Source organism: Elgaria multicarinata, chromosome 4 (assembly GCF_023053635.1).
Source record: "Elgaria multicarinata webbii isolate HBS135686 ecotype San Diego chromosome 4, rElgMul1.1.pri, whole genome shotgun sequence".
Classification (NCBI taxonomy): Eukaryota; Metazoa; Chordata; class Lepidosauria; order Squamata; family Anguidae; genus Elgaria; species Elgaria multicarinata.
In genome coordinates this window covers 142,176,621-142,196,263 of record NC_086174.1, presented here as the reverse complement: position 1 = coordinate 142,196,263, position 19,643 = coordinate 142,176,621, and the positions used below count along the sequence as shown (strand labels likewise).

The 19,643-nt window shown below is 42.1% G+C and overlaps 1 protein-coding gene across 5 annotated transcripts in view; it reads right to left on the bottom strand.

The window, feature by feature from the left end:
• The window catches only part of PLCB1 (phospholipase C beta 1), a 702,230-nt gene that overhangs the window by 238,766 nt on the left and 443,821 nt on the right, over positions 1–19,643 (bottom strand). For all 5 annotated transcript variants that reach the window (XM_063125314.1, XM_063125315.1, XM_063125318.1 and 2 more), the window contains one exon: positions 17,957–18,123. In XM_063125314.1, the coding sequence (XP_062981384.1) occupies positions 17,957–18,123 (167 nt within the window). The remainder of the gene's footprint in view (positions 1–17,956; positions 18,124–19,643) is intronic.

Genomic DNA, 19,643 nt, shown 5'->3' with positions numbered 1-19,643 from the left:
ACCAACAGTGTTCCTGAAGGTTAACCTCCCACTGCTAAGGTTGCCCGAGCTGCCCTGTAATTTGGGATGAGTGACACATGGCCAAGTCGAATTGAACAATTCTATTTTGGTCCAAATGCTCTGTCAGTCTCCCCCTCTCCTTTCTCCTTTCTCCTACTCCACTTTTCCTGTGCCCACCACCTGTATCTCCCTCCCCCAACCTGATCACTGTGTGTCACACATTGAAACCTGAAGCCTTCCTGCATCAGGTGTTACAGCAGTGCTTGCTGTTATTTTGCCAGCTTTCAGCCTGACAGTTTGCCTTTCAAAGCACGTGTCTCCAGCTGTTATCCTATGATAGCTAGCGGACTGTCAAGATTCTTCTGTCCTCCACCATGATCTCTACCTCTTCTGATACCAGGTGCACAGGAGATATTTGGTGTAAAGACTCTAGTACCTGAAATTGCTTTCCTCCACCCCCCCTCCCAATCCCCTTTCCTTTTGGGTCATGTTTTTTTTTTAGATCGTAAGCCTGTGGGCAGGGACTGTCTTAAGAAATGTTTTTGTAAGCTGCCTTGAGAGCCTATTTGGCTAAAGGGCGAGATAAAAGTGCTAGAATAAATAAATATAAATAAAGAGGAAGCCTTGCAATACCTGGAGGTGCCTTCCAACTCCCTTCCTCTCCTTGCCTGCTAGACCTCAGCCAATATGCTGCTGGCCATTTCAGTGAGGAAGACATCATGGGCCACTGAGACCTACATATTTCTGCTGCCCACCTCAGTAAGAGACAGAGGCACCATTCAGAAGACACCTTAAACCACGGCTTTAACCATGGTGGTTAAGCCAGAAAGCTGGGCTGTGTTCAGAAGACACCTAGCTTTAACCACAGTGGTTAAGCCAGAAAACCTTATTCACCTTGGTTAAAGCCATGGTTTAAGGTGTCTTCTGAACACGGCCTGGCTTTCTGGCTTAACCGCCATGGTTAAAGCCATGGTTTAAGGTGTCTTCTGAACACGGCCTGGCTTTCTGGCTTAACCGCCATGGTTAAAGCCATGGTTTAAGGTGTCTTCTGAACACGGCCTGGCTTTCTGGCTTAACCGCCATGGTTAAAGCCATGGTTTAAGGTGTCTTCTGAACACGGCCTGGCTTTCTGGCTTAACCGCCATGGTTTAAGGTGTCTTCTGTATGGGGCCATTCTGTGCCACATTAGTCCTTTGCTCTGCCCCTGTGAGAGAGAAATAGACATTGTGCATACACATTTATGACTGCCTGTTTCAGCCAAAGAAAGGCTGCCTATTGGGCCCCCCCACTTCTGTTGCTTACCTGAAGAAGAAAGACTAGCCATGGTGATCTCATGCTAATGCTACCTGCTTCAAGGAAGGAGACCAGCCATTGTTACATCATGCTGATGTTTTGAGGCTGACCATTGTGACCTCATGCTAATAGTGTCTGCCTGAAGGAGAGAGTAAAAATGGCCTCTGTGCCCACATGTTGCCAATCACATTCATGAGAAAGATGCATTTTTACTCTGCAAATGCAGGGAGCAAGGAATCCTACCTTGAAGAACAATATTATGGCATCATGGTTTCCATTCATTTCCTTTGTTGAAGATTCTCAAACTTTTGATAAAATTCCAATCAATTACAATTGCCTATATTTTTTTCTGATTAATATACACATACACACATAATGACATACATTTGCACACACTCCTTTTATATGTTGTATAACCTGTGTTTTTACTTTTATTGGGTATTGAGCTCCTATTGGGCCGTTTTACTGTAGATGTTCTATAAGCATATCTGTTATAGACTAAGATTTATGATTAGCGCAAATTCCTTTGTTTCTTTAGTGATTCTGATTTATTATGTTCTTGATATTGCCTTTACTTTTTAAATTGTATTTCAAAATAAACTACCATTCCATGGTAAAAGAAAAAAAAGGAAGATGCCTTTTCATGCACTCAGGATCAGACAGGATTTTCTTAACACACTTTCTTATCGTTCTATCCTCACAAATAAAAATTTTACTTCTCCCCACTGTTCACCAATGATTTTTAGGTCATAACCCATTGCCTGCCAGTGAAAGCATCTCTCTATGTAATGTCTGCCTCCCAGTCATTCCTCTAAAGAATGGAAGTAGCTGTAGCTAAATCCAAACTGAAGATAAAACGTTTAAAAAGTTCACAAATGTCAAAACTAAAAACAAAACAAAACTGTTACCTCTGGCAAACACACCAGAGCATCATAGTCAGGCTCTATAGCATCATTCTATAGGGAAAGGTGCAGAAAAGGGCAACTAAAACGATCAAGGGGCTGGAGCATCTCCCCTATGAGGGAAGATTACATCAACTGGGATTGTTTAGCTTGGAGAAAAGGAGGCTAAGGGGAGACATGATCGAGGTGTACAAAATGATGCATGGTATGGAGAATGTGGGCAGGGAGACATTTTTCTCCCTCTCTCAAAATGCTAGAACCCGGGGTCATCCCATGAAACTGGTGGGAGATCCAGGACAAAGGAAGGACTTCTTCACACAGTGCATAGTTAAATTATGGAACTCACTACCACAAGATGTAGTGATGGCCACCAGTCTGGATGGCTTTAAAAAAGGGGTGTATAAGTTCCTGGAGGCAAAGGCTATCAATGGCTACTAGACCTGATGGTTGTGTGCTATCTCCAGTATTCGAGGCAGTAAGCCTGTGTGCACCAGTTGCTGGGGAACATGGGCAGGAGGGTGCTGTTGCACCATTTCCTGCTTGCTGGTCCCTGGCCGATGGCTGGTGGCCACTGTGTGAACAGAGTGCTGGACTAGAGGGACCCTTGGTCTGATCCAGAATGGCACTTCTTAGGTTCTTATGTTCTTATTCCCCAACCTGGAACCTTCCAGCTGTTTTCAACTACAACCTCCTAGGATTCCTGACCAATGGACATGCTGCTTGGGGCTGATGGGAGTTGAAGTCCAAAACATCTGGAGAGCACCACTTTGAGAAATGCTGCTTTATAGGAATTAAGGGAGAAGGGAAAGGGTGATGATTTCATTCCAGGAGCTTTATGAAAACAGCTATAAATGAAACTGATGCTGCATCCAAGTGAAAAACCCTTCCATACAACTGTATTCAATTATTGATAAAGCGGCAGGAGGAGCAGTTTTGTTATTTATTTATTTTATTTATTTACAATATTTATATACCACTCCCCATTCAAAATTTCGGAGCAGCGTACAAGATAAAATAAAAACAAAATAAAACACTTTAAAATAGATTTTAAAAGAAGCAAAACATACAGTGAACCATGGCTGGTTATTAAGGAAAGGTTTCCTGGAATAATGACGTTTTCAGGAGGCGCTGAAACAAATACAAAGTTGGCGCCTGCCTGACCTCCAGAGGCAGGGAATTCCACAGGAGGGGCGCCACCACACTGAAGGCTCTTCCCCTGGTGGATTCCAATCAGAGGATGGGTCTATGGGGAACCACCAGGAGCAGGCCCTCGGATGACCTCAGTGACCGGCAGGTTGATAGGGGAGAAGGCAGAGCTCTTTCAGGTATGCTGTGACCCATCTACTTTCTAGAGAAAGGCAACTACATTTCTGGGAGAAATAGGCACAGCCTCTCAGCACACATCCCTGTTACTCAGTGTCAGAATTGCAAAATCCAGCCTTTAATCTGTATGCTTTCAAAACGCAACCCGCAATAAAAGTGAAGAAATATCACTAGCAAGTCAAGTTATACTCGCCTACTCTTGTACCATTATCTTCACAGCCCCCAAATCTATGCCTGTAGTTAACCCGTATCACTGATGCTTCATTTTTATATTTTGGATTTATCGTCCTGATGCATTTAATTAACAAACATGAAGTGGTTCCTTCAGCTTCTAACTCTTTGCTGAAAGAGAACTGCTATATAAACAGTGGGGAGGATTCCACATTACAACAAAATCTTCGTTGAAACTCATAGCCAAACCTCATTAACAGGAATTTGTTGTTTATTCATTCAGTCGTTTCCGACTCTTCGTGACTTCATGGACCAGCCCACGCCAGAGCTTTCTGTCGGCCGTTGCCACCCCTAGCTCCCCCAAGGTCAAGTCTGTCACCTCCCACCAGAATATCATCCACCCATCTTGCCCTTGGTCGGCCCCTCTTCCTTTTACCTTCCACTTTCCCTAGCATCAGCCCTCTTCTCCAGGGTTTCCTGTCTTCTCATTATGTGGCCAAAGTACTTCAGTTTTGCCTTTAATACCAATCCCTCAAGTGAGCAGTCTGGCTTTATTTCCTGGAGTATGGACTAGTTTGATCTTCTTGCAGTCCAAGGCACTCTCAGAATTTTCCTCCAACACCACAGTTCAAAAGCATCTATCTTCCTTCGCTCAGCTTTCCTTATGGTCCAGCTCTCGCAGCCATAGGTTACTACGGGGAATACCATTGCTTTAACTATGCGGACCTTTGTTGTCAGGGTGGTGTCTCTGCTCTTAACTATTTTATCAAGATTTGTCGTTGCTCTCCTCCCAAGAAGTAAACGTCTTCTGATTTCCTGGCTGCAGTCAGCGTCTGCAGTAATCTTTGCGCCCAGAAATACAAAGTCTGTCACTGCCTCCACGTTTTCTCCCTCTATTTGCCAGTTATCAATCAAGCTGGTTGCCATAATCTTGGTTTTTTTGAGGTTTAACTGCAACCCAGCTTTTGCACTTTCTTCTTTCACCTTCATCATAAGGCTCCTCAGCTCCTCCTCGCTTTCAGCCATCAAAGTGGTGTCATCTGCATATCTGAGATTGTTAATGTTTCTTCCTGCGATTTTAACTCCAGCCTTGGATTCGTTAAGTCCAGCATGTCGCATGATGTGTTCTGCATACAAGTTGAATAGGTAAGGTGAGAGTATACAATCCTGCCGTACTCCTTTCCCAATCTTAAACCAGTCCGTTGTTCCAAGGTCTGTTCTTACCGTTGCTACTTGTTCGTTATACAGATTCCTCAGGAGGCAGACAAGATGACTTGGTATCCCCATACCACCAAGAACTTGCCACAGGTTGTTATGATCCACACAGTCAAAGGCTTTAGAATAGTCAATAAAACAGAAATAGATGTTTTTCTGGAACTCCCTGGCTTTCTCCATTATCCAGCGGATATTGGCAATTTGGTCACTAATTCCTCTGCCTTTTCTAAACCCAGCTTGTACATCTGGCAATTCTCGCTCCATGAATTGCTGGAGTTTACCTTGCAGGATCTTGAGCATTACCTTGCTGGCATGTGAAATAAGTGCCACTGTCCGATAGTTTGAACATTCTTTAGTGTTTCCCTTTTTTGGTATGGGGATATAAATTGATTTTTTCCAGTCTGATGGCCATTCTTGTGTTTTCCAAATTTGCTGGCATATGGCATGCATCACCTTGACAGCATCATCTTGCAATATTTTAAACAGTTCAGCTGAGATACCGTCGTCTCCTGCTGCCTTGTTATTAGCAATGCTAATAACAGGAATACTGACAGCAAATAAACGAATGTTCGCAAAGGGACCAATTTTATAAAACTAGATCAAACACACATTCTAATTTACTTTCATTTTATTTACACTGACATAATAACATGTTTATAGATTAATTTTGGTGATGTTGAGCAAGTCTGCAGTGGAATTTAAAAGATTGGATTCCCAGGGACACAAGTGAAATGGATCTTTTTTCATCAAATACACTATTTTATTATGAATCCCATAGTAAGACAAAGCATGACTAGAAACATGACGAAATTTGAATGGATAATATCGGAACATATGGTTAATACAAAGGGATTAGTTTCTAAAATCTACTCATATCTTATTGAAATAGATGCAAATACGTTAAATGGGTATTTATGGGAAGAGGATGTTGGGCTATTTTTTTTTTTTTATAAATTTTTATTTTCTACAATACTTAAACATACACATTTACATTCACATAAAAACAACAACAACAACAACATACTACATAATGTTCAATTTGAATACAAAATCTTATCTTAATAACATAATCAAAATAACCTACAAGTGCAGGTTGGGAGGGAGGAGGATGTTGGGCTATTAATAGAACAAAATATATGGAATAAAATTTGGACAACCCAGTCAAAAAAAACTATATTGACAACACTCAGGGAGAACTCTTTAAAACTGCTACATAGATGGTATATGACACCAATACGAATAGCAAGAATAATGAATACAAGTAATACAAAATGCTGGAGAAAATGTAATCAGCAAGGTTCATATTTTCATATGTGGTGGTCCTGTCCTATAGTGTTACAGTTCTGGAATATGATATTTACAGAAATAGAAAATATCACACATCAAAATATAAATCTTAAACCAGCATCAGCATTATGAACGATTTGGAAGAAACAAAGTGTACATGTTAAGTCTAAAGAATTAATAGTATTCATGTTGGTGGCTGCTCAAGGGGTAATTGCCAGAAATGGGAAAACTGAGAAATTGTTAACTTTAGAATCCTGGTATATGGAATTGTGGCAAATAGCTACGGCAGAAAAGTTGACACATCAACTCAGACTAGCTAAGGGCGAAGCTAAGACTTCTGATTTTTACACTATATGGCACAACTTTATATTATTCACAAGTCAAGGGCATATGCAGCAGAATTTGTCACAGCCCTTTTTGAAACTATGGAAGAGAGACTAATTATAATGTACAGCTATGAAGAATTACATAATCTCCAATTAATTAATAGATTCTACTCCTAACTACACCCGTAAAGAAATAGATAAAATATGCCAGCAGTCAACAATGAAAATTCTTTGTTTGTAAGTTTTTGTTTGTCTATGTATTTTGAAATTAATAATAATAATAAAAAGATTTGATTCCCCTCGTAATAAACTAAAGAAACTTTTAAGGAGCTTTCAAATCATGTGTCGACTACCCAAGTTACTACAAGGTACACATACTCTCCTTCTGTTTGTTACAACTCAGAACATAGATCCCTACTGCAGTGTTTACTATAATTTAGAGACATTTCCATACACGAAACATAGGCAGTGGAGATACGATCCCTGGAGGAAGGGGACAGGGTCAGCAGCAGACTGAGACAGCCTCTAACAGAAGCTATTCTTACATAGATCTGTTTGGCAATAAACAACCATACTGATTTGTTTGGTGTGACCTTCATGTGAATTAACTAATGATGTTGGAGGAATCCATTTGGGAGACAGAACTAGGTGAATAAGTTTATTACGGTATAACAACCAGCACTGAACTAGGTGAGTGTTCGCCCACTTGGCACCCCCAGACTCTGTTCTGTCTTCCACCAGCTGGACAGTGAGTCAGGCCAAGTGACGGCTTCATTGTATTTTTTTAAAAATTGTGCAAATAATCATTTGGGCAGAAGTGCAGCTATAAATAATACAATTTGGAAGTGTCTGCACAAATTGCAGTCACATATTTTGCAAATTACACCATTTATGGCCACAATTTTGGGGCAAATTGTGCAATTTACAGCAGCATTCTTATGCAAATTGCACAATTTTTTTTTAAAAAAACAAACCCCAAAGTTCCCGGATTTTGGGAACCAAACCATGGCTTGACTCACAAATGCGATCTGAGTCGGAGCCTTAGGGGGATCCACCACCCCAAGAAAGGAGCTCCTGCTTTTTCACCCACCATAGGTCCATGTGGGGCCTCTCTTTGAGCCCAGGTAAGAAAAGTAGCACCCTAAAATATGATCCCCTCCCCCCAAAACTACTAGGATAGATGACTGGCGAGCAGGCCTAAAGTCAGCCCCTCACGAACCTGGACAGCTACCAGTGGGGGGCATTACCACCAGCTACCAGTGGGGGGCATTACCACCAGCTATCACCATCAACCACCGTTGCTGCCTTGAGCGCCATTTCCTTGGGGAAAAGGTAGGCTATAAATCAAATAATAGATGCAAATGGCCATTGCCTCTAGGTACCACCGCTAGGCCCCTGCGGCAGCAATGCAGCACTGGCCACTGTGGGAAGTGGGTGAGGGTTATCCCAGAGGGAGTGATGGACAGCTGCAGTGCTGCCAGGGGTCCCAAGTGATGTTGACCAGCAGAAGAAATGCTAGGGGGTGGCTGCAGCAGGGGCCATTGAGGCCAGAGGCCCCATGAGTGCAGTATACCATAGGCCCACCCAAGCCTAGCACCGGCCCTGATTTTTAGCTAGGTGGAAACAGGAGCAGTAGCAATACTAGTGGCTGCAGAAGTTTTAAAAAATCTGCTATCTAAAAATTATCTTTTAAGATATTGTCTAGGTTTGTGCAAATACTTCGCATTCCCCCCACCCCACCACAAAGATTTTACATTTGGCAAAATATATTGCTCATGATAACGTAATTCTGGGTTCTTCAGATCATAGCATTAGAGCACATTGACGGCCATTCAAAAGCACAAAGATTTTTTTTTTATTCATTTCATCTTTTGTTCTATGAAAGCACATAAGCACACACATTTCCACTTCTTTAAAAGAAATATTTTCAGAGATGAAGGGGAAATTGTGCATGGTATCCCATTTAAAACACTGCTTTTGATCAAGTTGCTATCGGGCTGGTGCTCTGATCAATAAAAAAGAAGAAGAGAGAGAATAAGAACAATAAAAGGAAATAATAATTAAAAACACACAAACTGGAATATAAACTGATGCTGGGATAATTCATAAAAAAATCAGCATCTGCACTCATCAGGAAACAATATAAGAAGCAGAACCTGTAAACAGGAAATGTCTAATTAATGGCACAGAAGCCCTGAAAAACAATACGTCAACAGGACTTCGCCTGTCCACGCTGAAGAGTCTAGTGCTGCAATAGCATTTTTAAAACAAAAATAATAATCACAAATCAAATCTGGGGGGAAAAATGGGAGAACGACAAAGAAATTTGACAACAACGTAATCTGGATGCACCATAAAAAGTGAGTGATCAAATGATGACAATCCCAAAGAAAAGAACTAGTGTGGAAGCAGCACAGGCTGAAGAAAGAATGAAAGCCAAAGGCAGAGGAGGGAGTCAAGATCATGTGAAGGACTTCTACTTTACATCAATTTAATCCTTTCATTCCAGGGTATGTGATCATGTGAACAGAGATTTCAGCCCCAGACTTTAACCCTTATAAGGCTCAATAGAGAGCCAGTGTGGTGTAGTGGCTAAAGTGTTGGGCTAGGAGTCAGGAAATCTTGGTTCTCATCCCTACTCGGCCATGGAAACCCACTGGGTAACTTTGGGCCAGTCACAGACTCTCAGCCCAATCTACTTCACAGGGTTGTTGTTGTGAGGATAGAAATGGAGAGAAGGAGGATTATGTATACCGCCTTGGGTTCTTTGGAGGAAAAAAGGCGGGATATAAATGCATTTATTTATTTATTTATTTATTTATTTATTTATTTATTTATTTATTTATTACATTTCTATACCACCCAATAGCCGGAGCTCTCTGGGCGGTTCACAAAATTAAAACATTCAAAGTATAAAACAACAGTATAAAACCATGATATAAAATACAATATAAAAGCTCAACCAGATAAAAACAGCAGCAATGCAAAATTACAAATTTAAAACACCAAGTTACCATTTATTTATAGACTGTTAAAATGCTGGGAGAATAAAAAGGTCTTCACCTGGCGTCTAAAAGCATATAATGTAGGTGCCAAGCGAACCTCCTTAGGGAGCTCATTCCACAGCCGGGGTGCCACAGCAGAGAAGGCCCTCCTCCTGGTAGCCACCTGCCTCACTTCCTTTGGCAGGGGCTCGCGGAGAAGGACCCCTGAGGATGACCTTAGGGTCCAGGCAGGTACATATGGGAGGAGGTGTTCCTTCAGATAACCTGGCCCCAAGCCGTTTAGGGCTTTAAATGTTAATACCAGCACTTTGAATCAGGCCCAGACCGGGACTGGCAGCCAATGAAGCTGGAAAAGGACTGGCGTGATGTGGTCTTGTCGGCCAGTCCCTGTTAGTAACCGTGCTGCCCTGTTTTGTACCAGTTTAATAATAAATTAAATAATAATAGAGACCAATTAAGCATGTCACCATAATTGTGGACTTGCTTATAGGGAGGGGCGACAGCCCTAGATATGCCTGATCACATTAACCAACCATTACAAATGCCAAATATTTCCTTCTACCTAACTTATTATCCTTTTTAGGCTCACAGCTACTCTGGCTCTGCCAATAATCACCAATTGCACTGCTCTGAGAAGACACCAAATTTCCTTTGCACCGGGGGCTCTGACTCTTTGCAAAATGTGCTTCCATCCACGTCCCGGTTAATACGAAGCATGACTTATGAGGGATGTGGTTTATGTCAGATGCTATATTTAAAATACTACTGCATTATTAAGGTGCCTTCAAAGTGGAAAAGCAGGGCCTCCCTTGCTTCGTACTTCTACTGCCAGTATGGTCTGTTGCCTAGGAGACAGACCCATCAAATTGTATACACTGGCCTTTGACAAGTGTTTTATTGCTCTTTAGCAAACAAAGATTTAAAACAGTGAGACCAAACTGTATAAAAAATGTGTTTAACATTTATTTATTTTATTTATTTTATTTTATTTATTACATTTTTATACCGCCCAATAGCCGAAGCTCTATTGGGGGAAGATGATTGGTAAACAAGGACCGAGACGTTATCACATCTCAATTTGTGTATTTTGATAGCCTTAGTTGTTGTTTTTTTAGAATAGTACTCGCCCCAGTTCAAAAATTTCCTGAAGGTTGTATGTTGTAACAATTGTATGTTGTAACAAAATGTCTCCCCAAATTTGCGAGGACATGTACATGTTTTGGGAAAGAAAGTCAGAACACGCTCCCAGATTTGTATTCGCTGAAGAAGAATGTGTCCGAAATTAAGCGTGGTGAAAACCCAAAGACGGGGAAAGGAGTCATAGATATAACAGCAAATGCAAGCAGTATTAGTCCATAAGAAAAACTCCAAAATCCACCGTTGGCGAATACCTATTAACTTAGGATCCAAGGCAATATATTGTAATCACCTATTAACACAGATTGGTTTATCATCATTTCATCAATGTGATTGTATTTACCTGTAATCAACTTTTGGGACCTGTTTTAAAATACGCCAACTTTTATTATAATTATAGCAAAATAGCCATCCAATGACGGGGTATATGTAGAAATCTGTCCATAAAGCTGACTAGGCAATGGAGGGGAGAGGCAGCCTCAGCCACACTGTTCCCTAGCGACTTTACTTCAGCTGCTTTTCCCTTGCCCCTGATTCATATTTCTGGTCATTTGTCAGTACCGGGGATGGGAGCTAAGCAGACATATATGAGAAGAGGAAAAAGAGGATTCATGCACTGACTGGTATTTTCACAATGGCTGAGCAGATGCGTAGGCTATTTGTAGAAATTGAACTTTCTGTAGCTAATCAACTACCCTTATTTGCAAAGGCTGCTAAAATGTTCAGAACAAAGCTCCAGAAAACTTTTGCTGTTGGTTGTGCACATGGCGAACGTGAACATCTGAGTGGCTTGTTCAATCTTTTTCTTTCTATGACTGTCTCTGTTGTTGTTGTGAGAAAATGATAAGAACCTATGTTTATATTGCAAGCTGACTATGAGCCAACAGTGCGATATGGCTGCAAGAAAGGCAAATGCTATTTTGGGCTGCATTAATAGAAGTATAGCTTCCAAATCACGTGAGGTACTGGTTCCTCTCTATTCGGCCCTGGTTAGGCCTCATCTAGAGTATTGCGTCCAGTTCTGGGCCCCACAATTCAAGAAGGATGCAGACAAGCTGGAGCGTGTTCAGAGGAGGGCAACCAGGATGATTAGGGGTCTGGAAACAAAGCCCTATGAAGAGAGACTGAAAGAACTGGGCATGTTTAGCCTGGAGAAGAGAAGATTGAGGGGAGACATGAGAGCACTCCTCAAATACTTAAAAGGTTGTCACACAGAGGAGGGCCAGGATCTCTTCTCGATCCTCCCAGAGTGCAGGACACGGAATAATGGACTCAAGTTAAAGGAAGCCAGATTCCAGATGGACATCAGGAAAAACTTCCTGACTGTTAGAGCAGTGCGACAATGGAATCAGTTACCTAGGGAGGTTGTGGGCTCTCCCACACTAGAGGCCTTCAAGAGGCAGCTGGACAAGCATCTGTCGGGGATGCTTTAGGATGGATTCCTGCATTGAGCAGGGGGTTGGACTCCATGGCCTTGTAGGCCCCTTCCAACTCTGCTATTCTATGATTCTATGATTCTATGAAATCAACTGAAAGTGTTAGCACAAATACTCTGAAGTCAGGCGTGCTCAATGTAATATGAGTCTGCAGCTACTGTCTTCTATATATCCCCATTGTCTCTTTTTCTTCCTTTCTTAAACTGTGGATTCTATTTTTAACAGTAGCCAACAAGCATGTGTGGAAAACAGTGTAGATGAAGAACCTCTATGGGTTGGATGAGGCCTGCTGGCCAGAGGTTCCCTCCCCTGCATTACACTGTACATATTTACTTTGAACAGGTTATACAGCCTACACCAGAATTGAGATGTTCATAGGATCTCTCTCCAATTGCTGAATGAGAGGTGATGGGACGGTAATTGCTTTTTCTTATTAGATGTATCACTGACAGTTTGCATTTGTCTTATTGACTTTCATCTGTGCTTTCTTCAAAAAGAAAAAAGAACCCTGCAAAGCATTTGAATCATTTAAAGAAAATTCAGTGTATTGTAAATAAAACGTCAAATAGGAAAATCTCCATTCATTCACCTGAGAAAATTGTAGGCTTAGAGAAAGATCTGGGATGCATATAATGGTATTGCATGGAGGGAGTTGGAAAAAGAGTCAGTAGCCATAGACTCACAGTCATATGGGTCTGCTCCAATATCTCACTCATTAAATAACACCTACCCAGATTAATATTAAGCCTAAAATGGCCCCATTCAGAAGACACCTTAAACCATGGCTTTAATCATGGTGACTAAGGCAAAAAGTCTTATTCACCGCAGTTAAAACCATGGTTTAAGGTGTCTTCTGAACACGGCCTGGCTTTCTGGCTTAACCACTGTGGTTAAAGCCATGGTTTAAGGTGTCTTCTGAACAGGGCCAATGTCTGTGATCAGGCAAGCTCATGTGGTGAGAATTGATTCTTGAGATTATGCTGTCCAAGAGCAACTATTTACTTTATTTATAACGTTTTAAATCCCATTCTTACTTTAATGAGCTGATGGTGGCACACCCAATTCCTTCCCCTTCTTTATTTGAACCCCACAACAATCCTATGAGGTAACTGTTAGGCTGAAGGGCAGCGACTTATGCAAGATCATCCAATGAGCTTCTTGGTTAAGTAAGGATTTAAACCCAGTCTCTTCCATCCAAGTGCAAGGCAAAATTCAATAGTAGGGTTTAATCTGCTGGCACCAGACATAATCCTGGAAGTTGCATTTTTGACGAACACAAGTTCTGCACCCTCTTGAAAGACAATCCATGTAGTGTGCCTGACAGTAAACTCCCCTGAAGAGACTAGGGCATGAATGACTGGGGGCAGGTCCGATTTCTCTCAAAAAAGCTGTACTCGGTTCACCACCCAAAGGAATCAACAAGTTCAAGACACTATGGAATTACACATTCTTATTAAACAGTCCAATTATTATACAGTCACTCCCACAATGCTTCTCTTTTTCTTAACAGACTATTTAATAAGCCTTCAATATTTTAGAATAGAAGTGTATATTTGCATGGACTTCACTGATCTTGCAAAACTTAACGAAGAGTGTTCAGGTTCTAGTATTTCCAAATTGATTTTTCTTTAACCTTTTTGTTAATTTCGTCCTCAGAGCAAATTCTCACTTTTTCAAGCCAGTCCTTCACATTTGGATATATATATATATATACACACACACACACACAGTATATTTGTCTCCAATATTTCACATGCAAGATCCTGGCCACAGTCATCACATAAGAAATTAATTCTAGCCGGGAAGAAAACTGGGGATGCCCGGCCACTTGTCCTGCAGTCTTAGGATGGGTTGGGATTAAAGTGTATGGCAATATCCTGGGAAAAGGGAGGGATCATCCCTCCCTATTCCTGGGATCCCCTGTGCCTCATGTGGATGCACAGGAATGATCCCAGGGTGATCCCCGGGATATCGGAAGGTCTAGACATGCCCAGAGTTAAAGCCCAGAAATAGATTTTCAAGTCAGGATCTCAACGGTACAGGATTCAAGGCAGACAAGAGTGCAGGATTAAAAAAAAGTCCAAGCAAGAATGTATTTCAGGTAATTCAGACATTGTTCCTACCAAAGGCTCTGTCAGTGCACTGGCCAAAACACAGGGAGGGGCTGCTAGATGATCTACCCTAACAGGGGAATCTGACCTATAAGCAAGCACTACATCTGAGAGGGTGTCTCTGTTCTGCCCTCTTTAGTTGAGGCCTTAAGCTGGGAGATACCTCCGAGGTCCCCCCTCACCTGCAGAATCTCCATCCTAATCAGTTCTACGGATGTCCGTCACTGTGGAATCTGGCTCCTTTGGGGCTTGACAGATTGCTGGAGAGCACCTGACTCAACTGGCATTTGAGGGCTGAGCTGCTGGGCTTTTCCCAAAATCCAGGAATTTTTCCTGTAGGTTTTTTTAAAAAAAAGTAAATAGAAATGTGCACAAATTATGAGGCGCGATTTATGTAATTAACGGCCAAAATTAGTGTGACTCCTGCAAATTGCGCCCCACAATTTATGCACCTTTCTATTTACACAAATGCATTCAACGCAGTTCAAGCTGGGCCAACTTGTGGGGAAACAAGCTGAAGTCCAGGGGACCGAAATGATGAAAGTTTGGCAAGCTCCACTCTCCAGACAGAATCTTCTGACACCCCTACTAAGTTCTCACAATCACCGGCTGTAAATCAGAGGCTTGCAGCTTTGGCTGATAGGTTGCATCCTCCTCCTTCAGCCTACTATTAATTTTATTTTAAATTTTTATTTTAAAAAATTTCTAACCCGCCTCTCCATCCTGATCGAGGTGGGGAACAACAACAACAGCATAAAACACATAAAACATTAATCAAAACACAATATACATTGTTAAAACTTCCTAAAAACATACTAAAAGCATCCTAAAAGCATCCTAACATTCCCCTGGATAGGCCTCCCGGAAGAGATCAGTCTTTACAGCTTTCTTAAATGCTAAAAGACTGTTAAGTTGACGAATCTCCTCCGGCAGGCCATTCCACAGTCTGGGAGCAGCAGAGGAAAAGGTCCTCTGGGTAATACCTGTCAGCCTATCAAATGGAATACTAGGCAAAGCTGTGCTCCCAGGGCCTGAGCTTCCCACGACTGGACTGGGTTGTAAATCCTCCTCCTCTAACTCTGAATCAGACTCTGGATCCAAAGCCATAGGGCCCACAGCAGTGCTGGGGCTAGGCCTGACACCCACCACTGTTCTAAGGAACAGGCATGGCAAACTTTCCAAAACTGTTCCCAAACCCACACAGGTATATTATCACCTGCGTCCTGAGCTCAACATACTATATGCTCATTTCTGTGTTCCATTTTTATTTATTTTACAACTTCATTGGCTGCCAGTCCAGGTCCGGGCCCAATTCAAAGTGCTGGTATTGACATTTAAAGCCCTAAAAAGTTTGGGGCCAGGTTGTTTGAAGGAACGCCTCCTCCCATATGTACCTGCCCTGACCTTAAGATCATCCACAGGGGCCCTTCTCCGTGAGCCCCTGCCAAAGGAAGTGGGGCAGGTGGCTACTAGGAGGAGGGCCTTCTCCACTGTGGCACCCCGGTTGTGGAATGAGCTCCCCAGAGAGGTCCGCCTGGCGCCCACACTGTACTCCTTTCATCGCCAGCTGAAGACCTTTTTATTCTCTCAGTATTTTAACACTTAATTTTAACTTAAATTTAAATTTTACTGTTCTCACTCTGTATTTTAATCTTATATCAATTTTGTTGCGTGGTTTTATCCTGGTTGTGCTTTTTATATTGTATTTTGTAATTGTGCTTTTAACATGTTCGTTGTTTTATTATGGTTTTAACTTTTGTGAACCGCCCAAAGAGCTTTGGCTATTGGGCGGTATTTTATTACATTTATATACTGCCCCATAGCCGAAGCTCTCTGAGCGGTTTACAAAAGTTAAAACAGTAAACATTTAAAAAGTATACAAAATTTAAGAATCATCAGAAACATAAAAACAACAATATAAAAACAACAGTATCCATTTAAAACAAGAGTTCTGAGGTCCATTAGAAAACAAATTTAGCGTTGTTAAATGCTGTTAAATGCCTGGGAGAAGAGAAAAGTCTTGACCTGGCGCCTGAAAGATATAACAGTGTTGGCGCCAGGCGAGCCTCGTCAGGGAGATCATTCCACAGTCGGGGGGGCCACCACTGAAAAGTCCTTCTCCCTTGTTGCCATTCTCCAAGCTTCCCTCAGAGTAGGCACTTGGAGGACGGCCTTAGAAGTTGAGCGCAGTGTATGGGTAGGTTCATGTCAGGAGAGGCGTTCCATCAGGTATTGTGGTCCCAAGCCATGTAAGGCTTTATAGGTTAAAACCAGCACCCTGAATTGGGCTCGGAAACATATAGGCAGCCAATGCAAGTGGGCCAGAATCGGTGTTATATGCTCAAACCTCCCTGTTCCAGCTATCCCATTCATATTACAATAGAATCATGTATATTTTAGAGAGGACTAATTCTCATTGGCACCAAGTAGTGGACACAAAGCATTACTCACAGAAACATGTGCAGAAATTTCCAGAAAGTAGGGGTGTCTTTTCTTATTCAAGTTTCCAGGGACTTGTGCAGTCCTTGAGCTAGCATACAAGGGCCAAACTACTTGATTCAACTGAGCACATGTCTTTCTTTATATATCCCTCCTGTAAGCCCTTCCCACCACACTCTAGAGAGAACAGCTTCCAAAAAGGGAGCCACATTACTCAGTTGCAGGAGCACGACAAAGTGCCGTAAAAGGGGTGGGGTGGCGAGAAGACCCCTTTGGGTGCATTCTGCATTTTTTAATTGGATTGTTCAGGTTGGCTGGAGGCTTCTGTGGTTTTTTTACAAAGGCACATAACTGCTAAGTGACTTACAAAGCTGCGTACAGGACTTGGAAATTCCTTTTGAGGCAGTCTGGAAAGCCACTGGAAGTGCTCAAGAAAGAAAACAAAGCTACAAATGAAGATTTCGTTCAACTCTAAGATTAAGCCATTCCATCTCAGTCAGTCTCAAGAGCTAAGGTCATGAAGTAGAAGAATCAGCCTTATGCCACTAACTCCGTATCAAAGTGTGTGTGTGTGTGTGTGTGTGTGTGTGTGTGTGTGTGTGTGTATCACAAGAAATCAGCTTTTTCATCTCCCATGCCTCTATAATACTGTCATGGCATGACCACTTTAAAAAGCAAGGAAGCCCATTGAATACTTGAATGAAAATGAAACAAGAGATCTGGATTAATACAATATTCAGCTAATACTCCAGGCTGTTGCAATGCTTATCTGAACAGAATTGAAGAGCACATTTTGGCAGGAAGCCCAGCTTTGCTAGTAACGTTACTAATAAAAATTCCCCCAAAAGAATCTTTCTCGATTATGGCACATCCATTTAGTCTGAAGCCACCTGGCATTAAAACCTTATCAGCATACAGAAGGCTGTGCCATTGCCACCACTGGCATGATCAAACAGCAACATGATTTTGTTTCAGCTCAACGACGTGAGGTTGTTTTCATGGGGCATCCCCCTGCCCCCATGTCACAGATTCCAAATTCAAGTAAAACAATTCTTGTCCTGGTGATTACATTTACGTGCCCTGAATGATCTGTCCTATAAAGTGAAAAGAAACAGAAAAACTAACCCAGCCAGAATTTAGAATTTAACTATTCAGAATTTAACTATTGCAAGGCTGCCCAATCTCAAGCCAGTCAGTTGGCAATGTGATTACCTTTGAACCAGTGTGTGCTACAGTATCTCTCTCTTCGCTGTAATTTGTTCATTGTTTGAAATCAAAAACAGCATATGAAAGATAATGAAAATTACTGACCTTTCTTAGCCAAACCATTATTGGGTTCATATTTTTCAATCAGCTGCTGAACTTGTTCCTGCTTCAAAGGCGGATAAAGAATTTCATTTAACCGTGGGTCTCGTTGCTTCAAGTTTATAAATTCCATCATTTGGTCAACAGTAAGATATGGTCTGCTCTTAGCACCACTGAAAAAAGTAAAAGAAATGAAATAGAGAAAAGAAAGATTTCATAATGCATTGGAGTGTGTGTGTGTGTTTCCAAGCACCTACCATTATTGTTTTCTTATATTTCTCTGTACATGCGCAGGTTTGAGCTGTCATGCAGGAAACAAGTTATTGCACTGATAGATTTGCATTAATAGATTAGGAAACAGATGTCTACCCATGTTTCACTCATCTGAGCTCCATTCAACACCCCCAACTCTAATTAAGACCAGAAGGAATGTAGAACACTGGCTAAGAACACTGCTCCCACGACTTCTTTTCTATCTCCAGGCCTTTAGGGTAAAAGACAGGAAGGGAGGGGGCGGAGCTCAGGGGCGGAGCTCCAGAGATATTCTAGTGAGCCATTGCTGCCAATCAGTGTTGACAATACTGGGCATGATGGACCAATGGCCTGATTCGGTATAAGACAGCTACCTATGTGCCCAGTGGTGCAGCTAGGTAATGGTGTGTGTGTGTTACAAAGCCATGTGCATTATTTCAGTTGTGAAGCACAGAACTGATATTTCTCTCCCCACTCTGCCTTCAACTGCCATTCCATACTTTAAAACCACTTCCGCATTCCTCTTGTATATGAACAACAAAGCTGTTTGCCAACCCTGTGTTGTCGTTTTTCTAAAAAAAGCACCCTGAGCATGTGCCATTTTTACCCATTAAACTCACTTAAATCATAGCACCATCATGACTACAGAAATAAAATGGCGCTCTCTGGGTGGCCATTAGGAGGCCTGCATGGTTGCGGAGCCCTAGACTTTGGCCCCAAGGTCCAGCCCCAGAGGCCATGCTTGCAGCTTTCCAATGTTAGAGAGCCCCGGCTCTTAAAGTAAAAACTGTGTGCTCAGAAACTGTGTGCTCAGCCAGACAGGGCAGCAGGTGTTCTTGTGAGCTGACAGCAGCACTTGACAGCTACGCGTACAGCTTGATGTAGCACAGTTTGCCAGTCAGCGCTTTACTACTTAGCCCTGGTTTATGTAAGCTTGCTCAGCTAAATATGTAATATGGCAGGGAGCCATCTCCCCATAATGATGAACACTAGCAAGTGATGCCGATTACAGCCAAAGGGACATCTAGGAATGTCCCCATCCTGCTCCTCTCTCAATGTGAGATCCGTGGCTTGACCAACACCAACTGGAACAGTGTGCTGGAGGATTAAAGTGTCCCAATATGGACACCGACTTCCTCTAATTGACCCAGCCTCCCCCATGCCCCGTTCATTCGTATTCATAGCAGAAGACATGAAGATGCTTTCTTGAAGATCAAGACACTCAGTGAATCACACAGAACAGCCATTATCACAATGTCGTGCCTGCAGGCTAAACTCACATTTGCATTAAGATGATTGAACATCCCATTAGCACATAGCATTTCTCTTTATCCCATTTTGGCCCGCTTTATGGTGAGAAGGAACACAGCTATAGAAGCGGTAACAACCAACTTCCTTTTGAGAAAAGGAAGCGGGGGGGGGGGAGATTATTGTAGTGAAC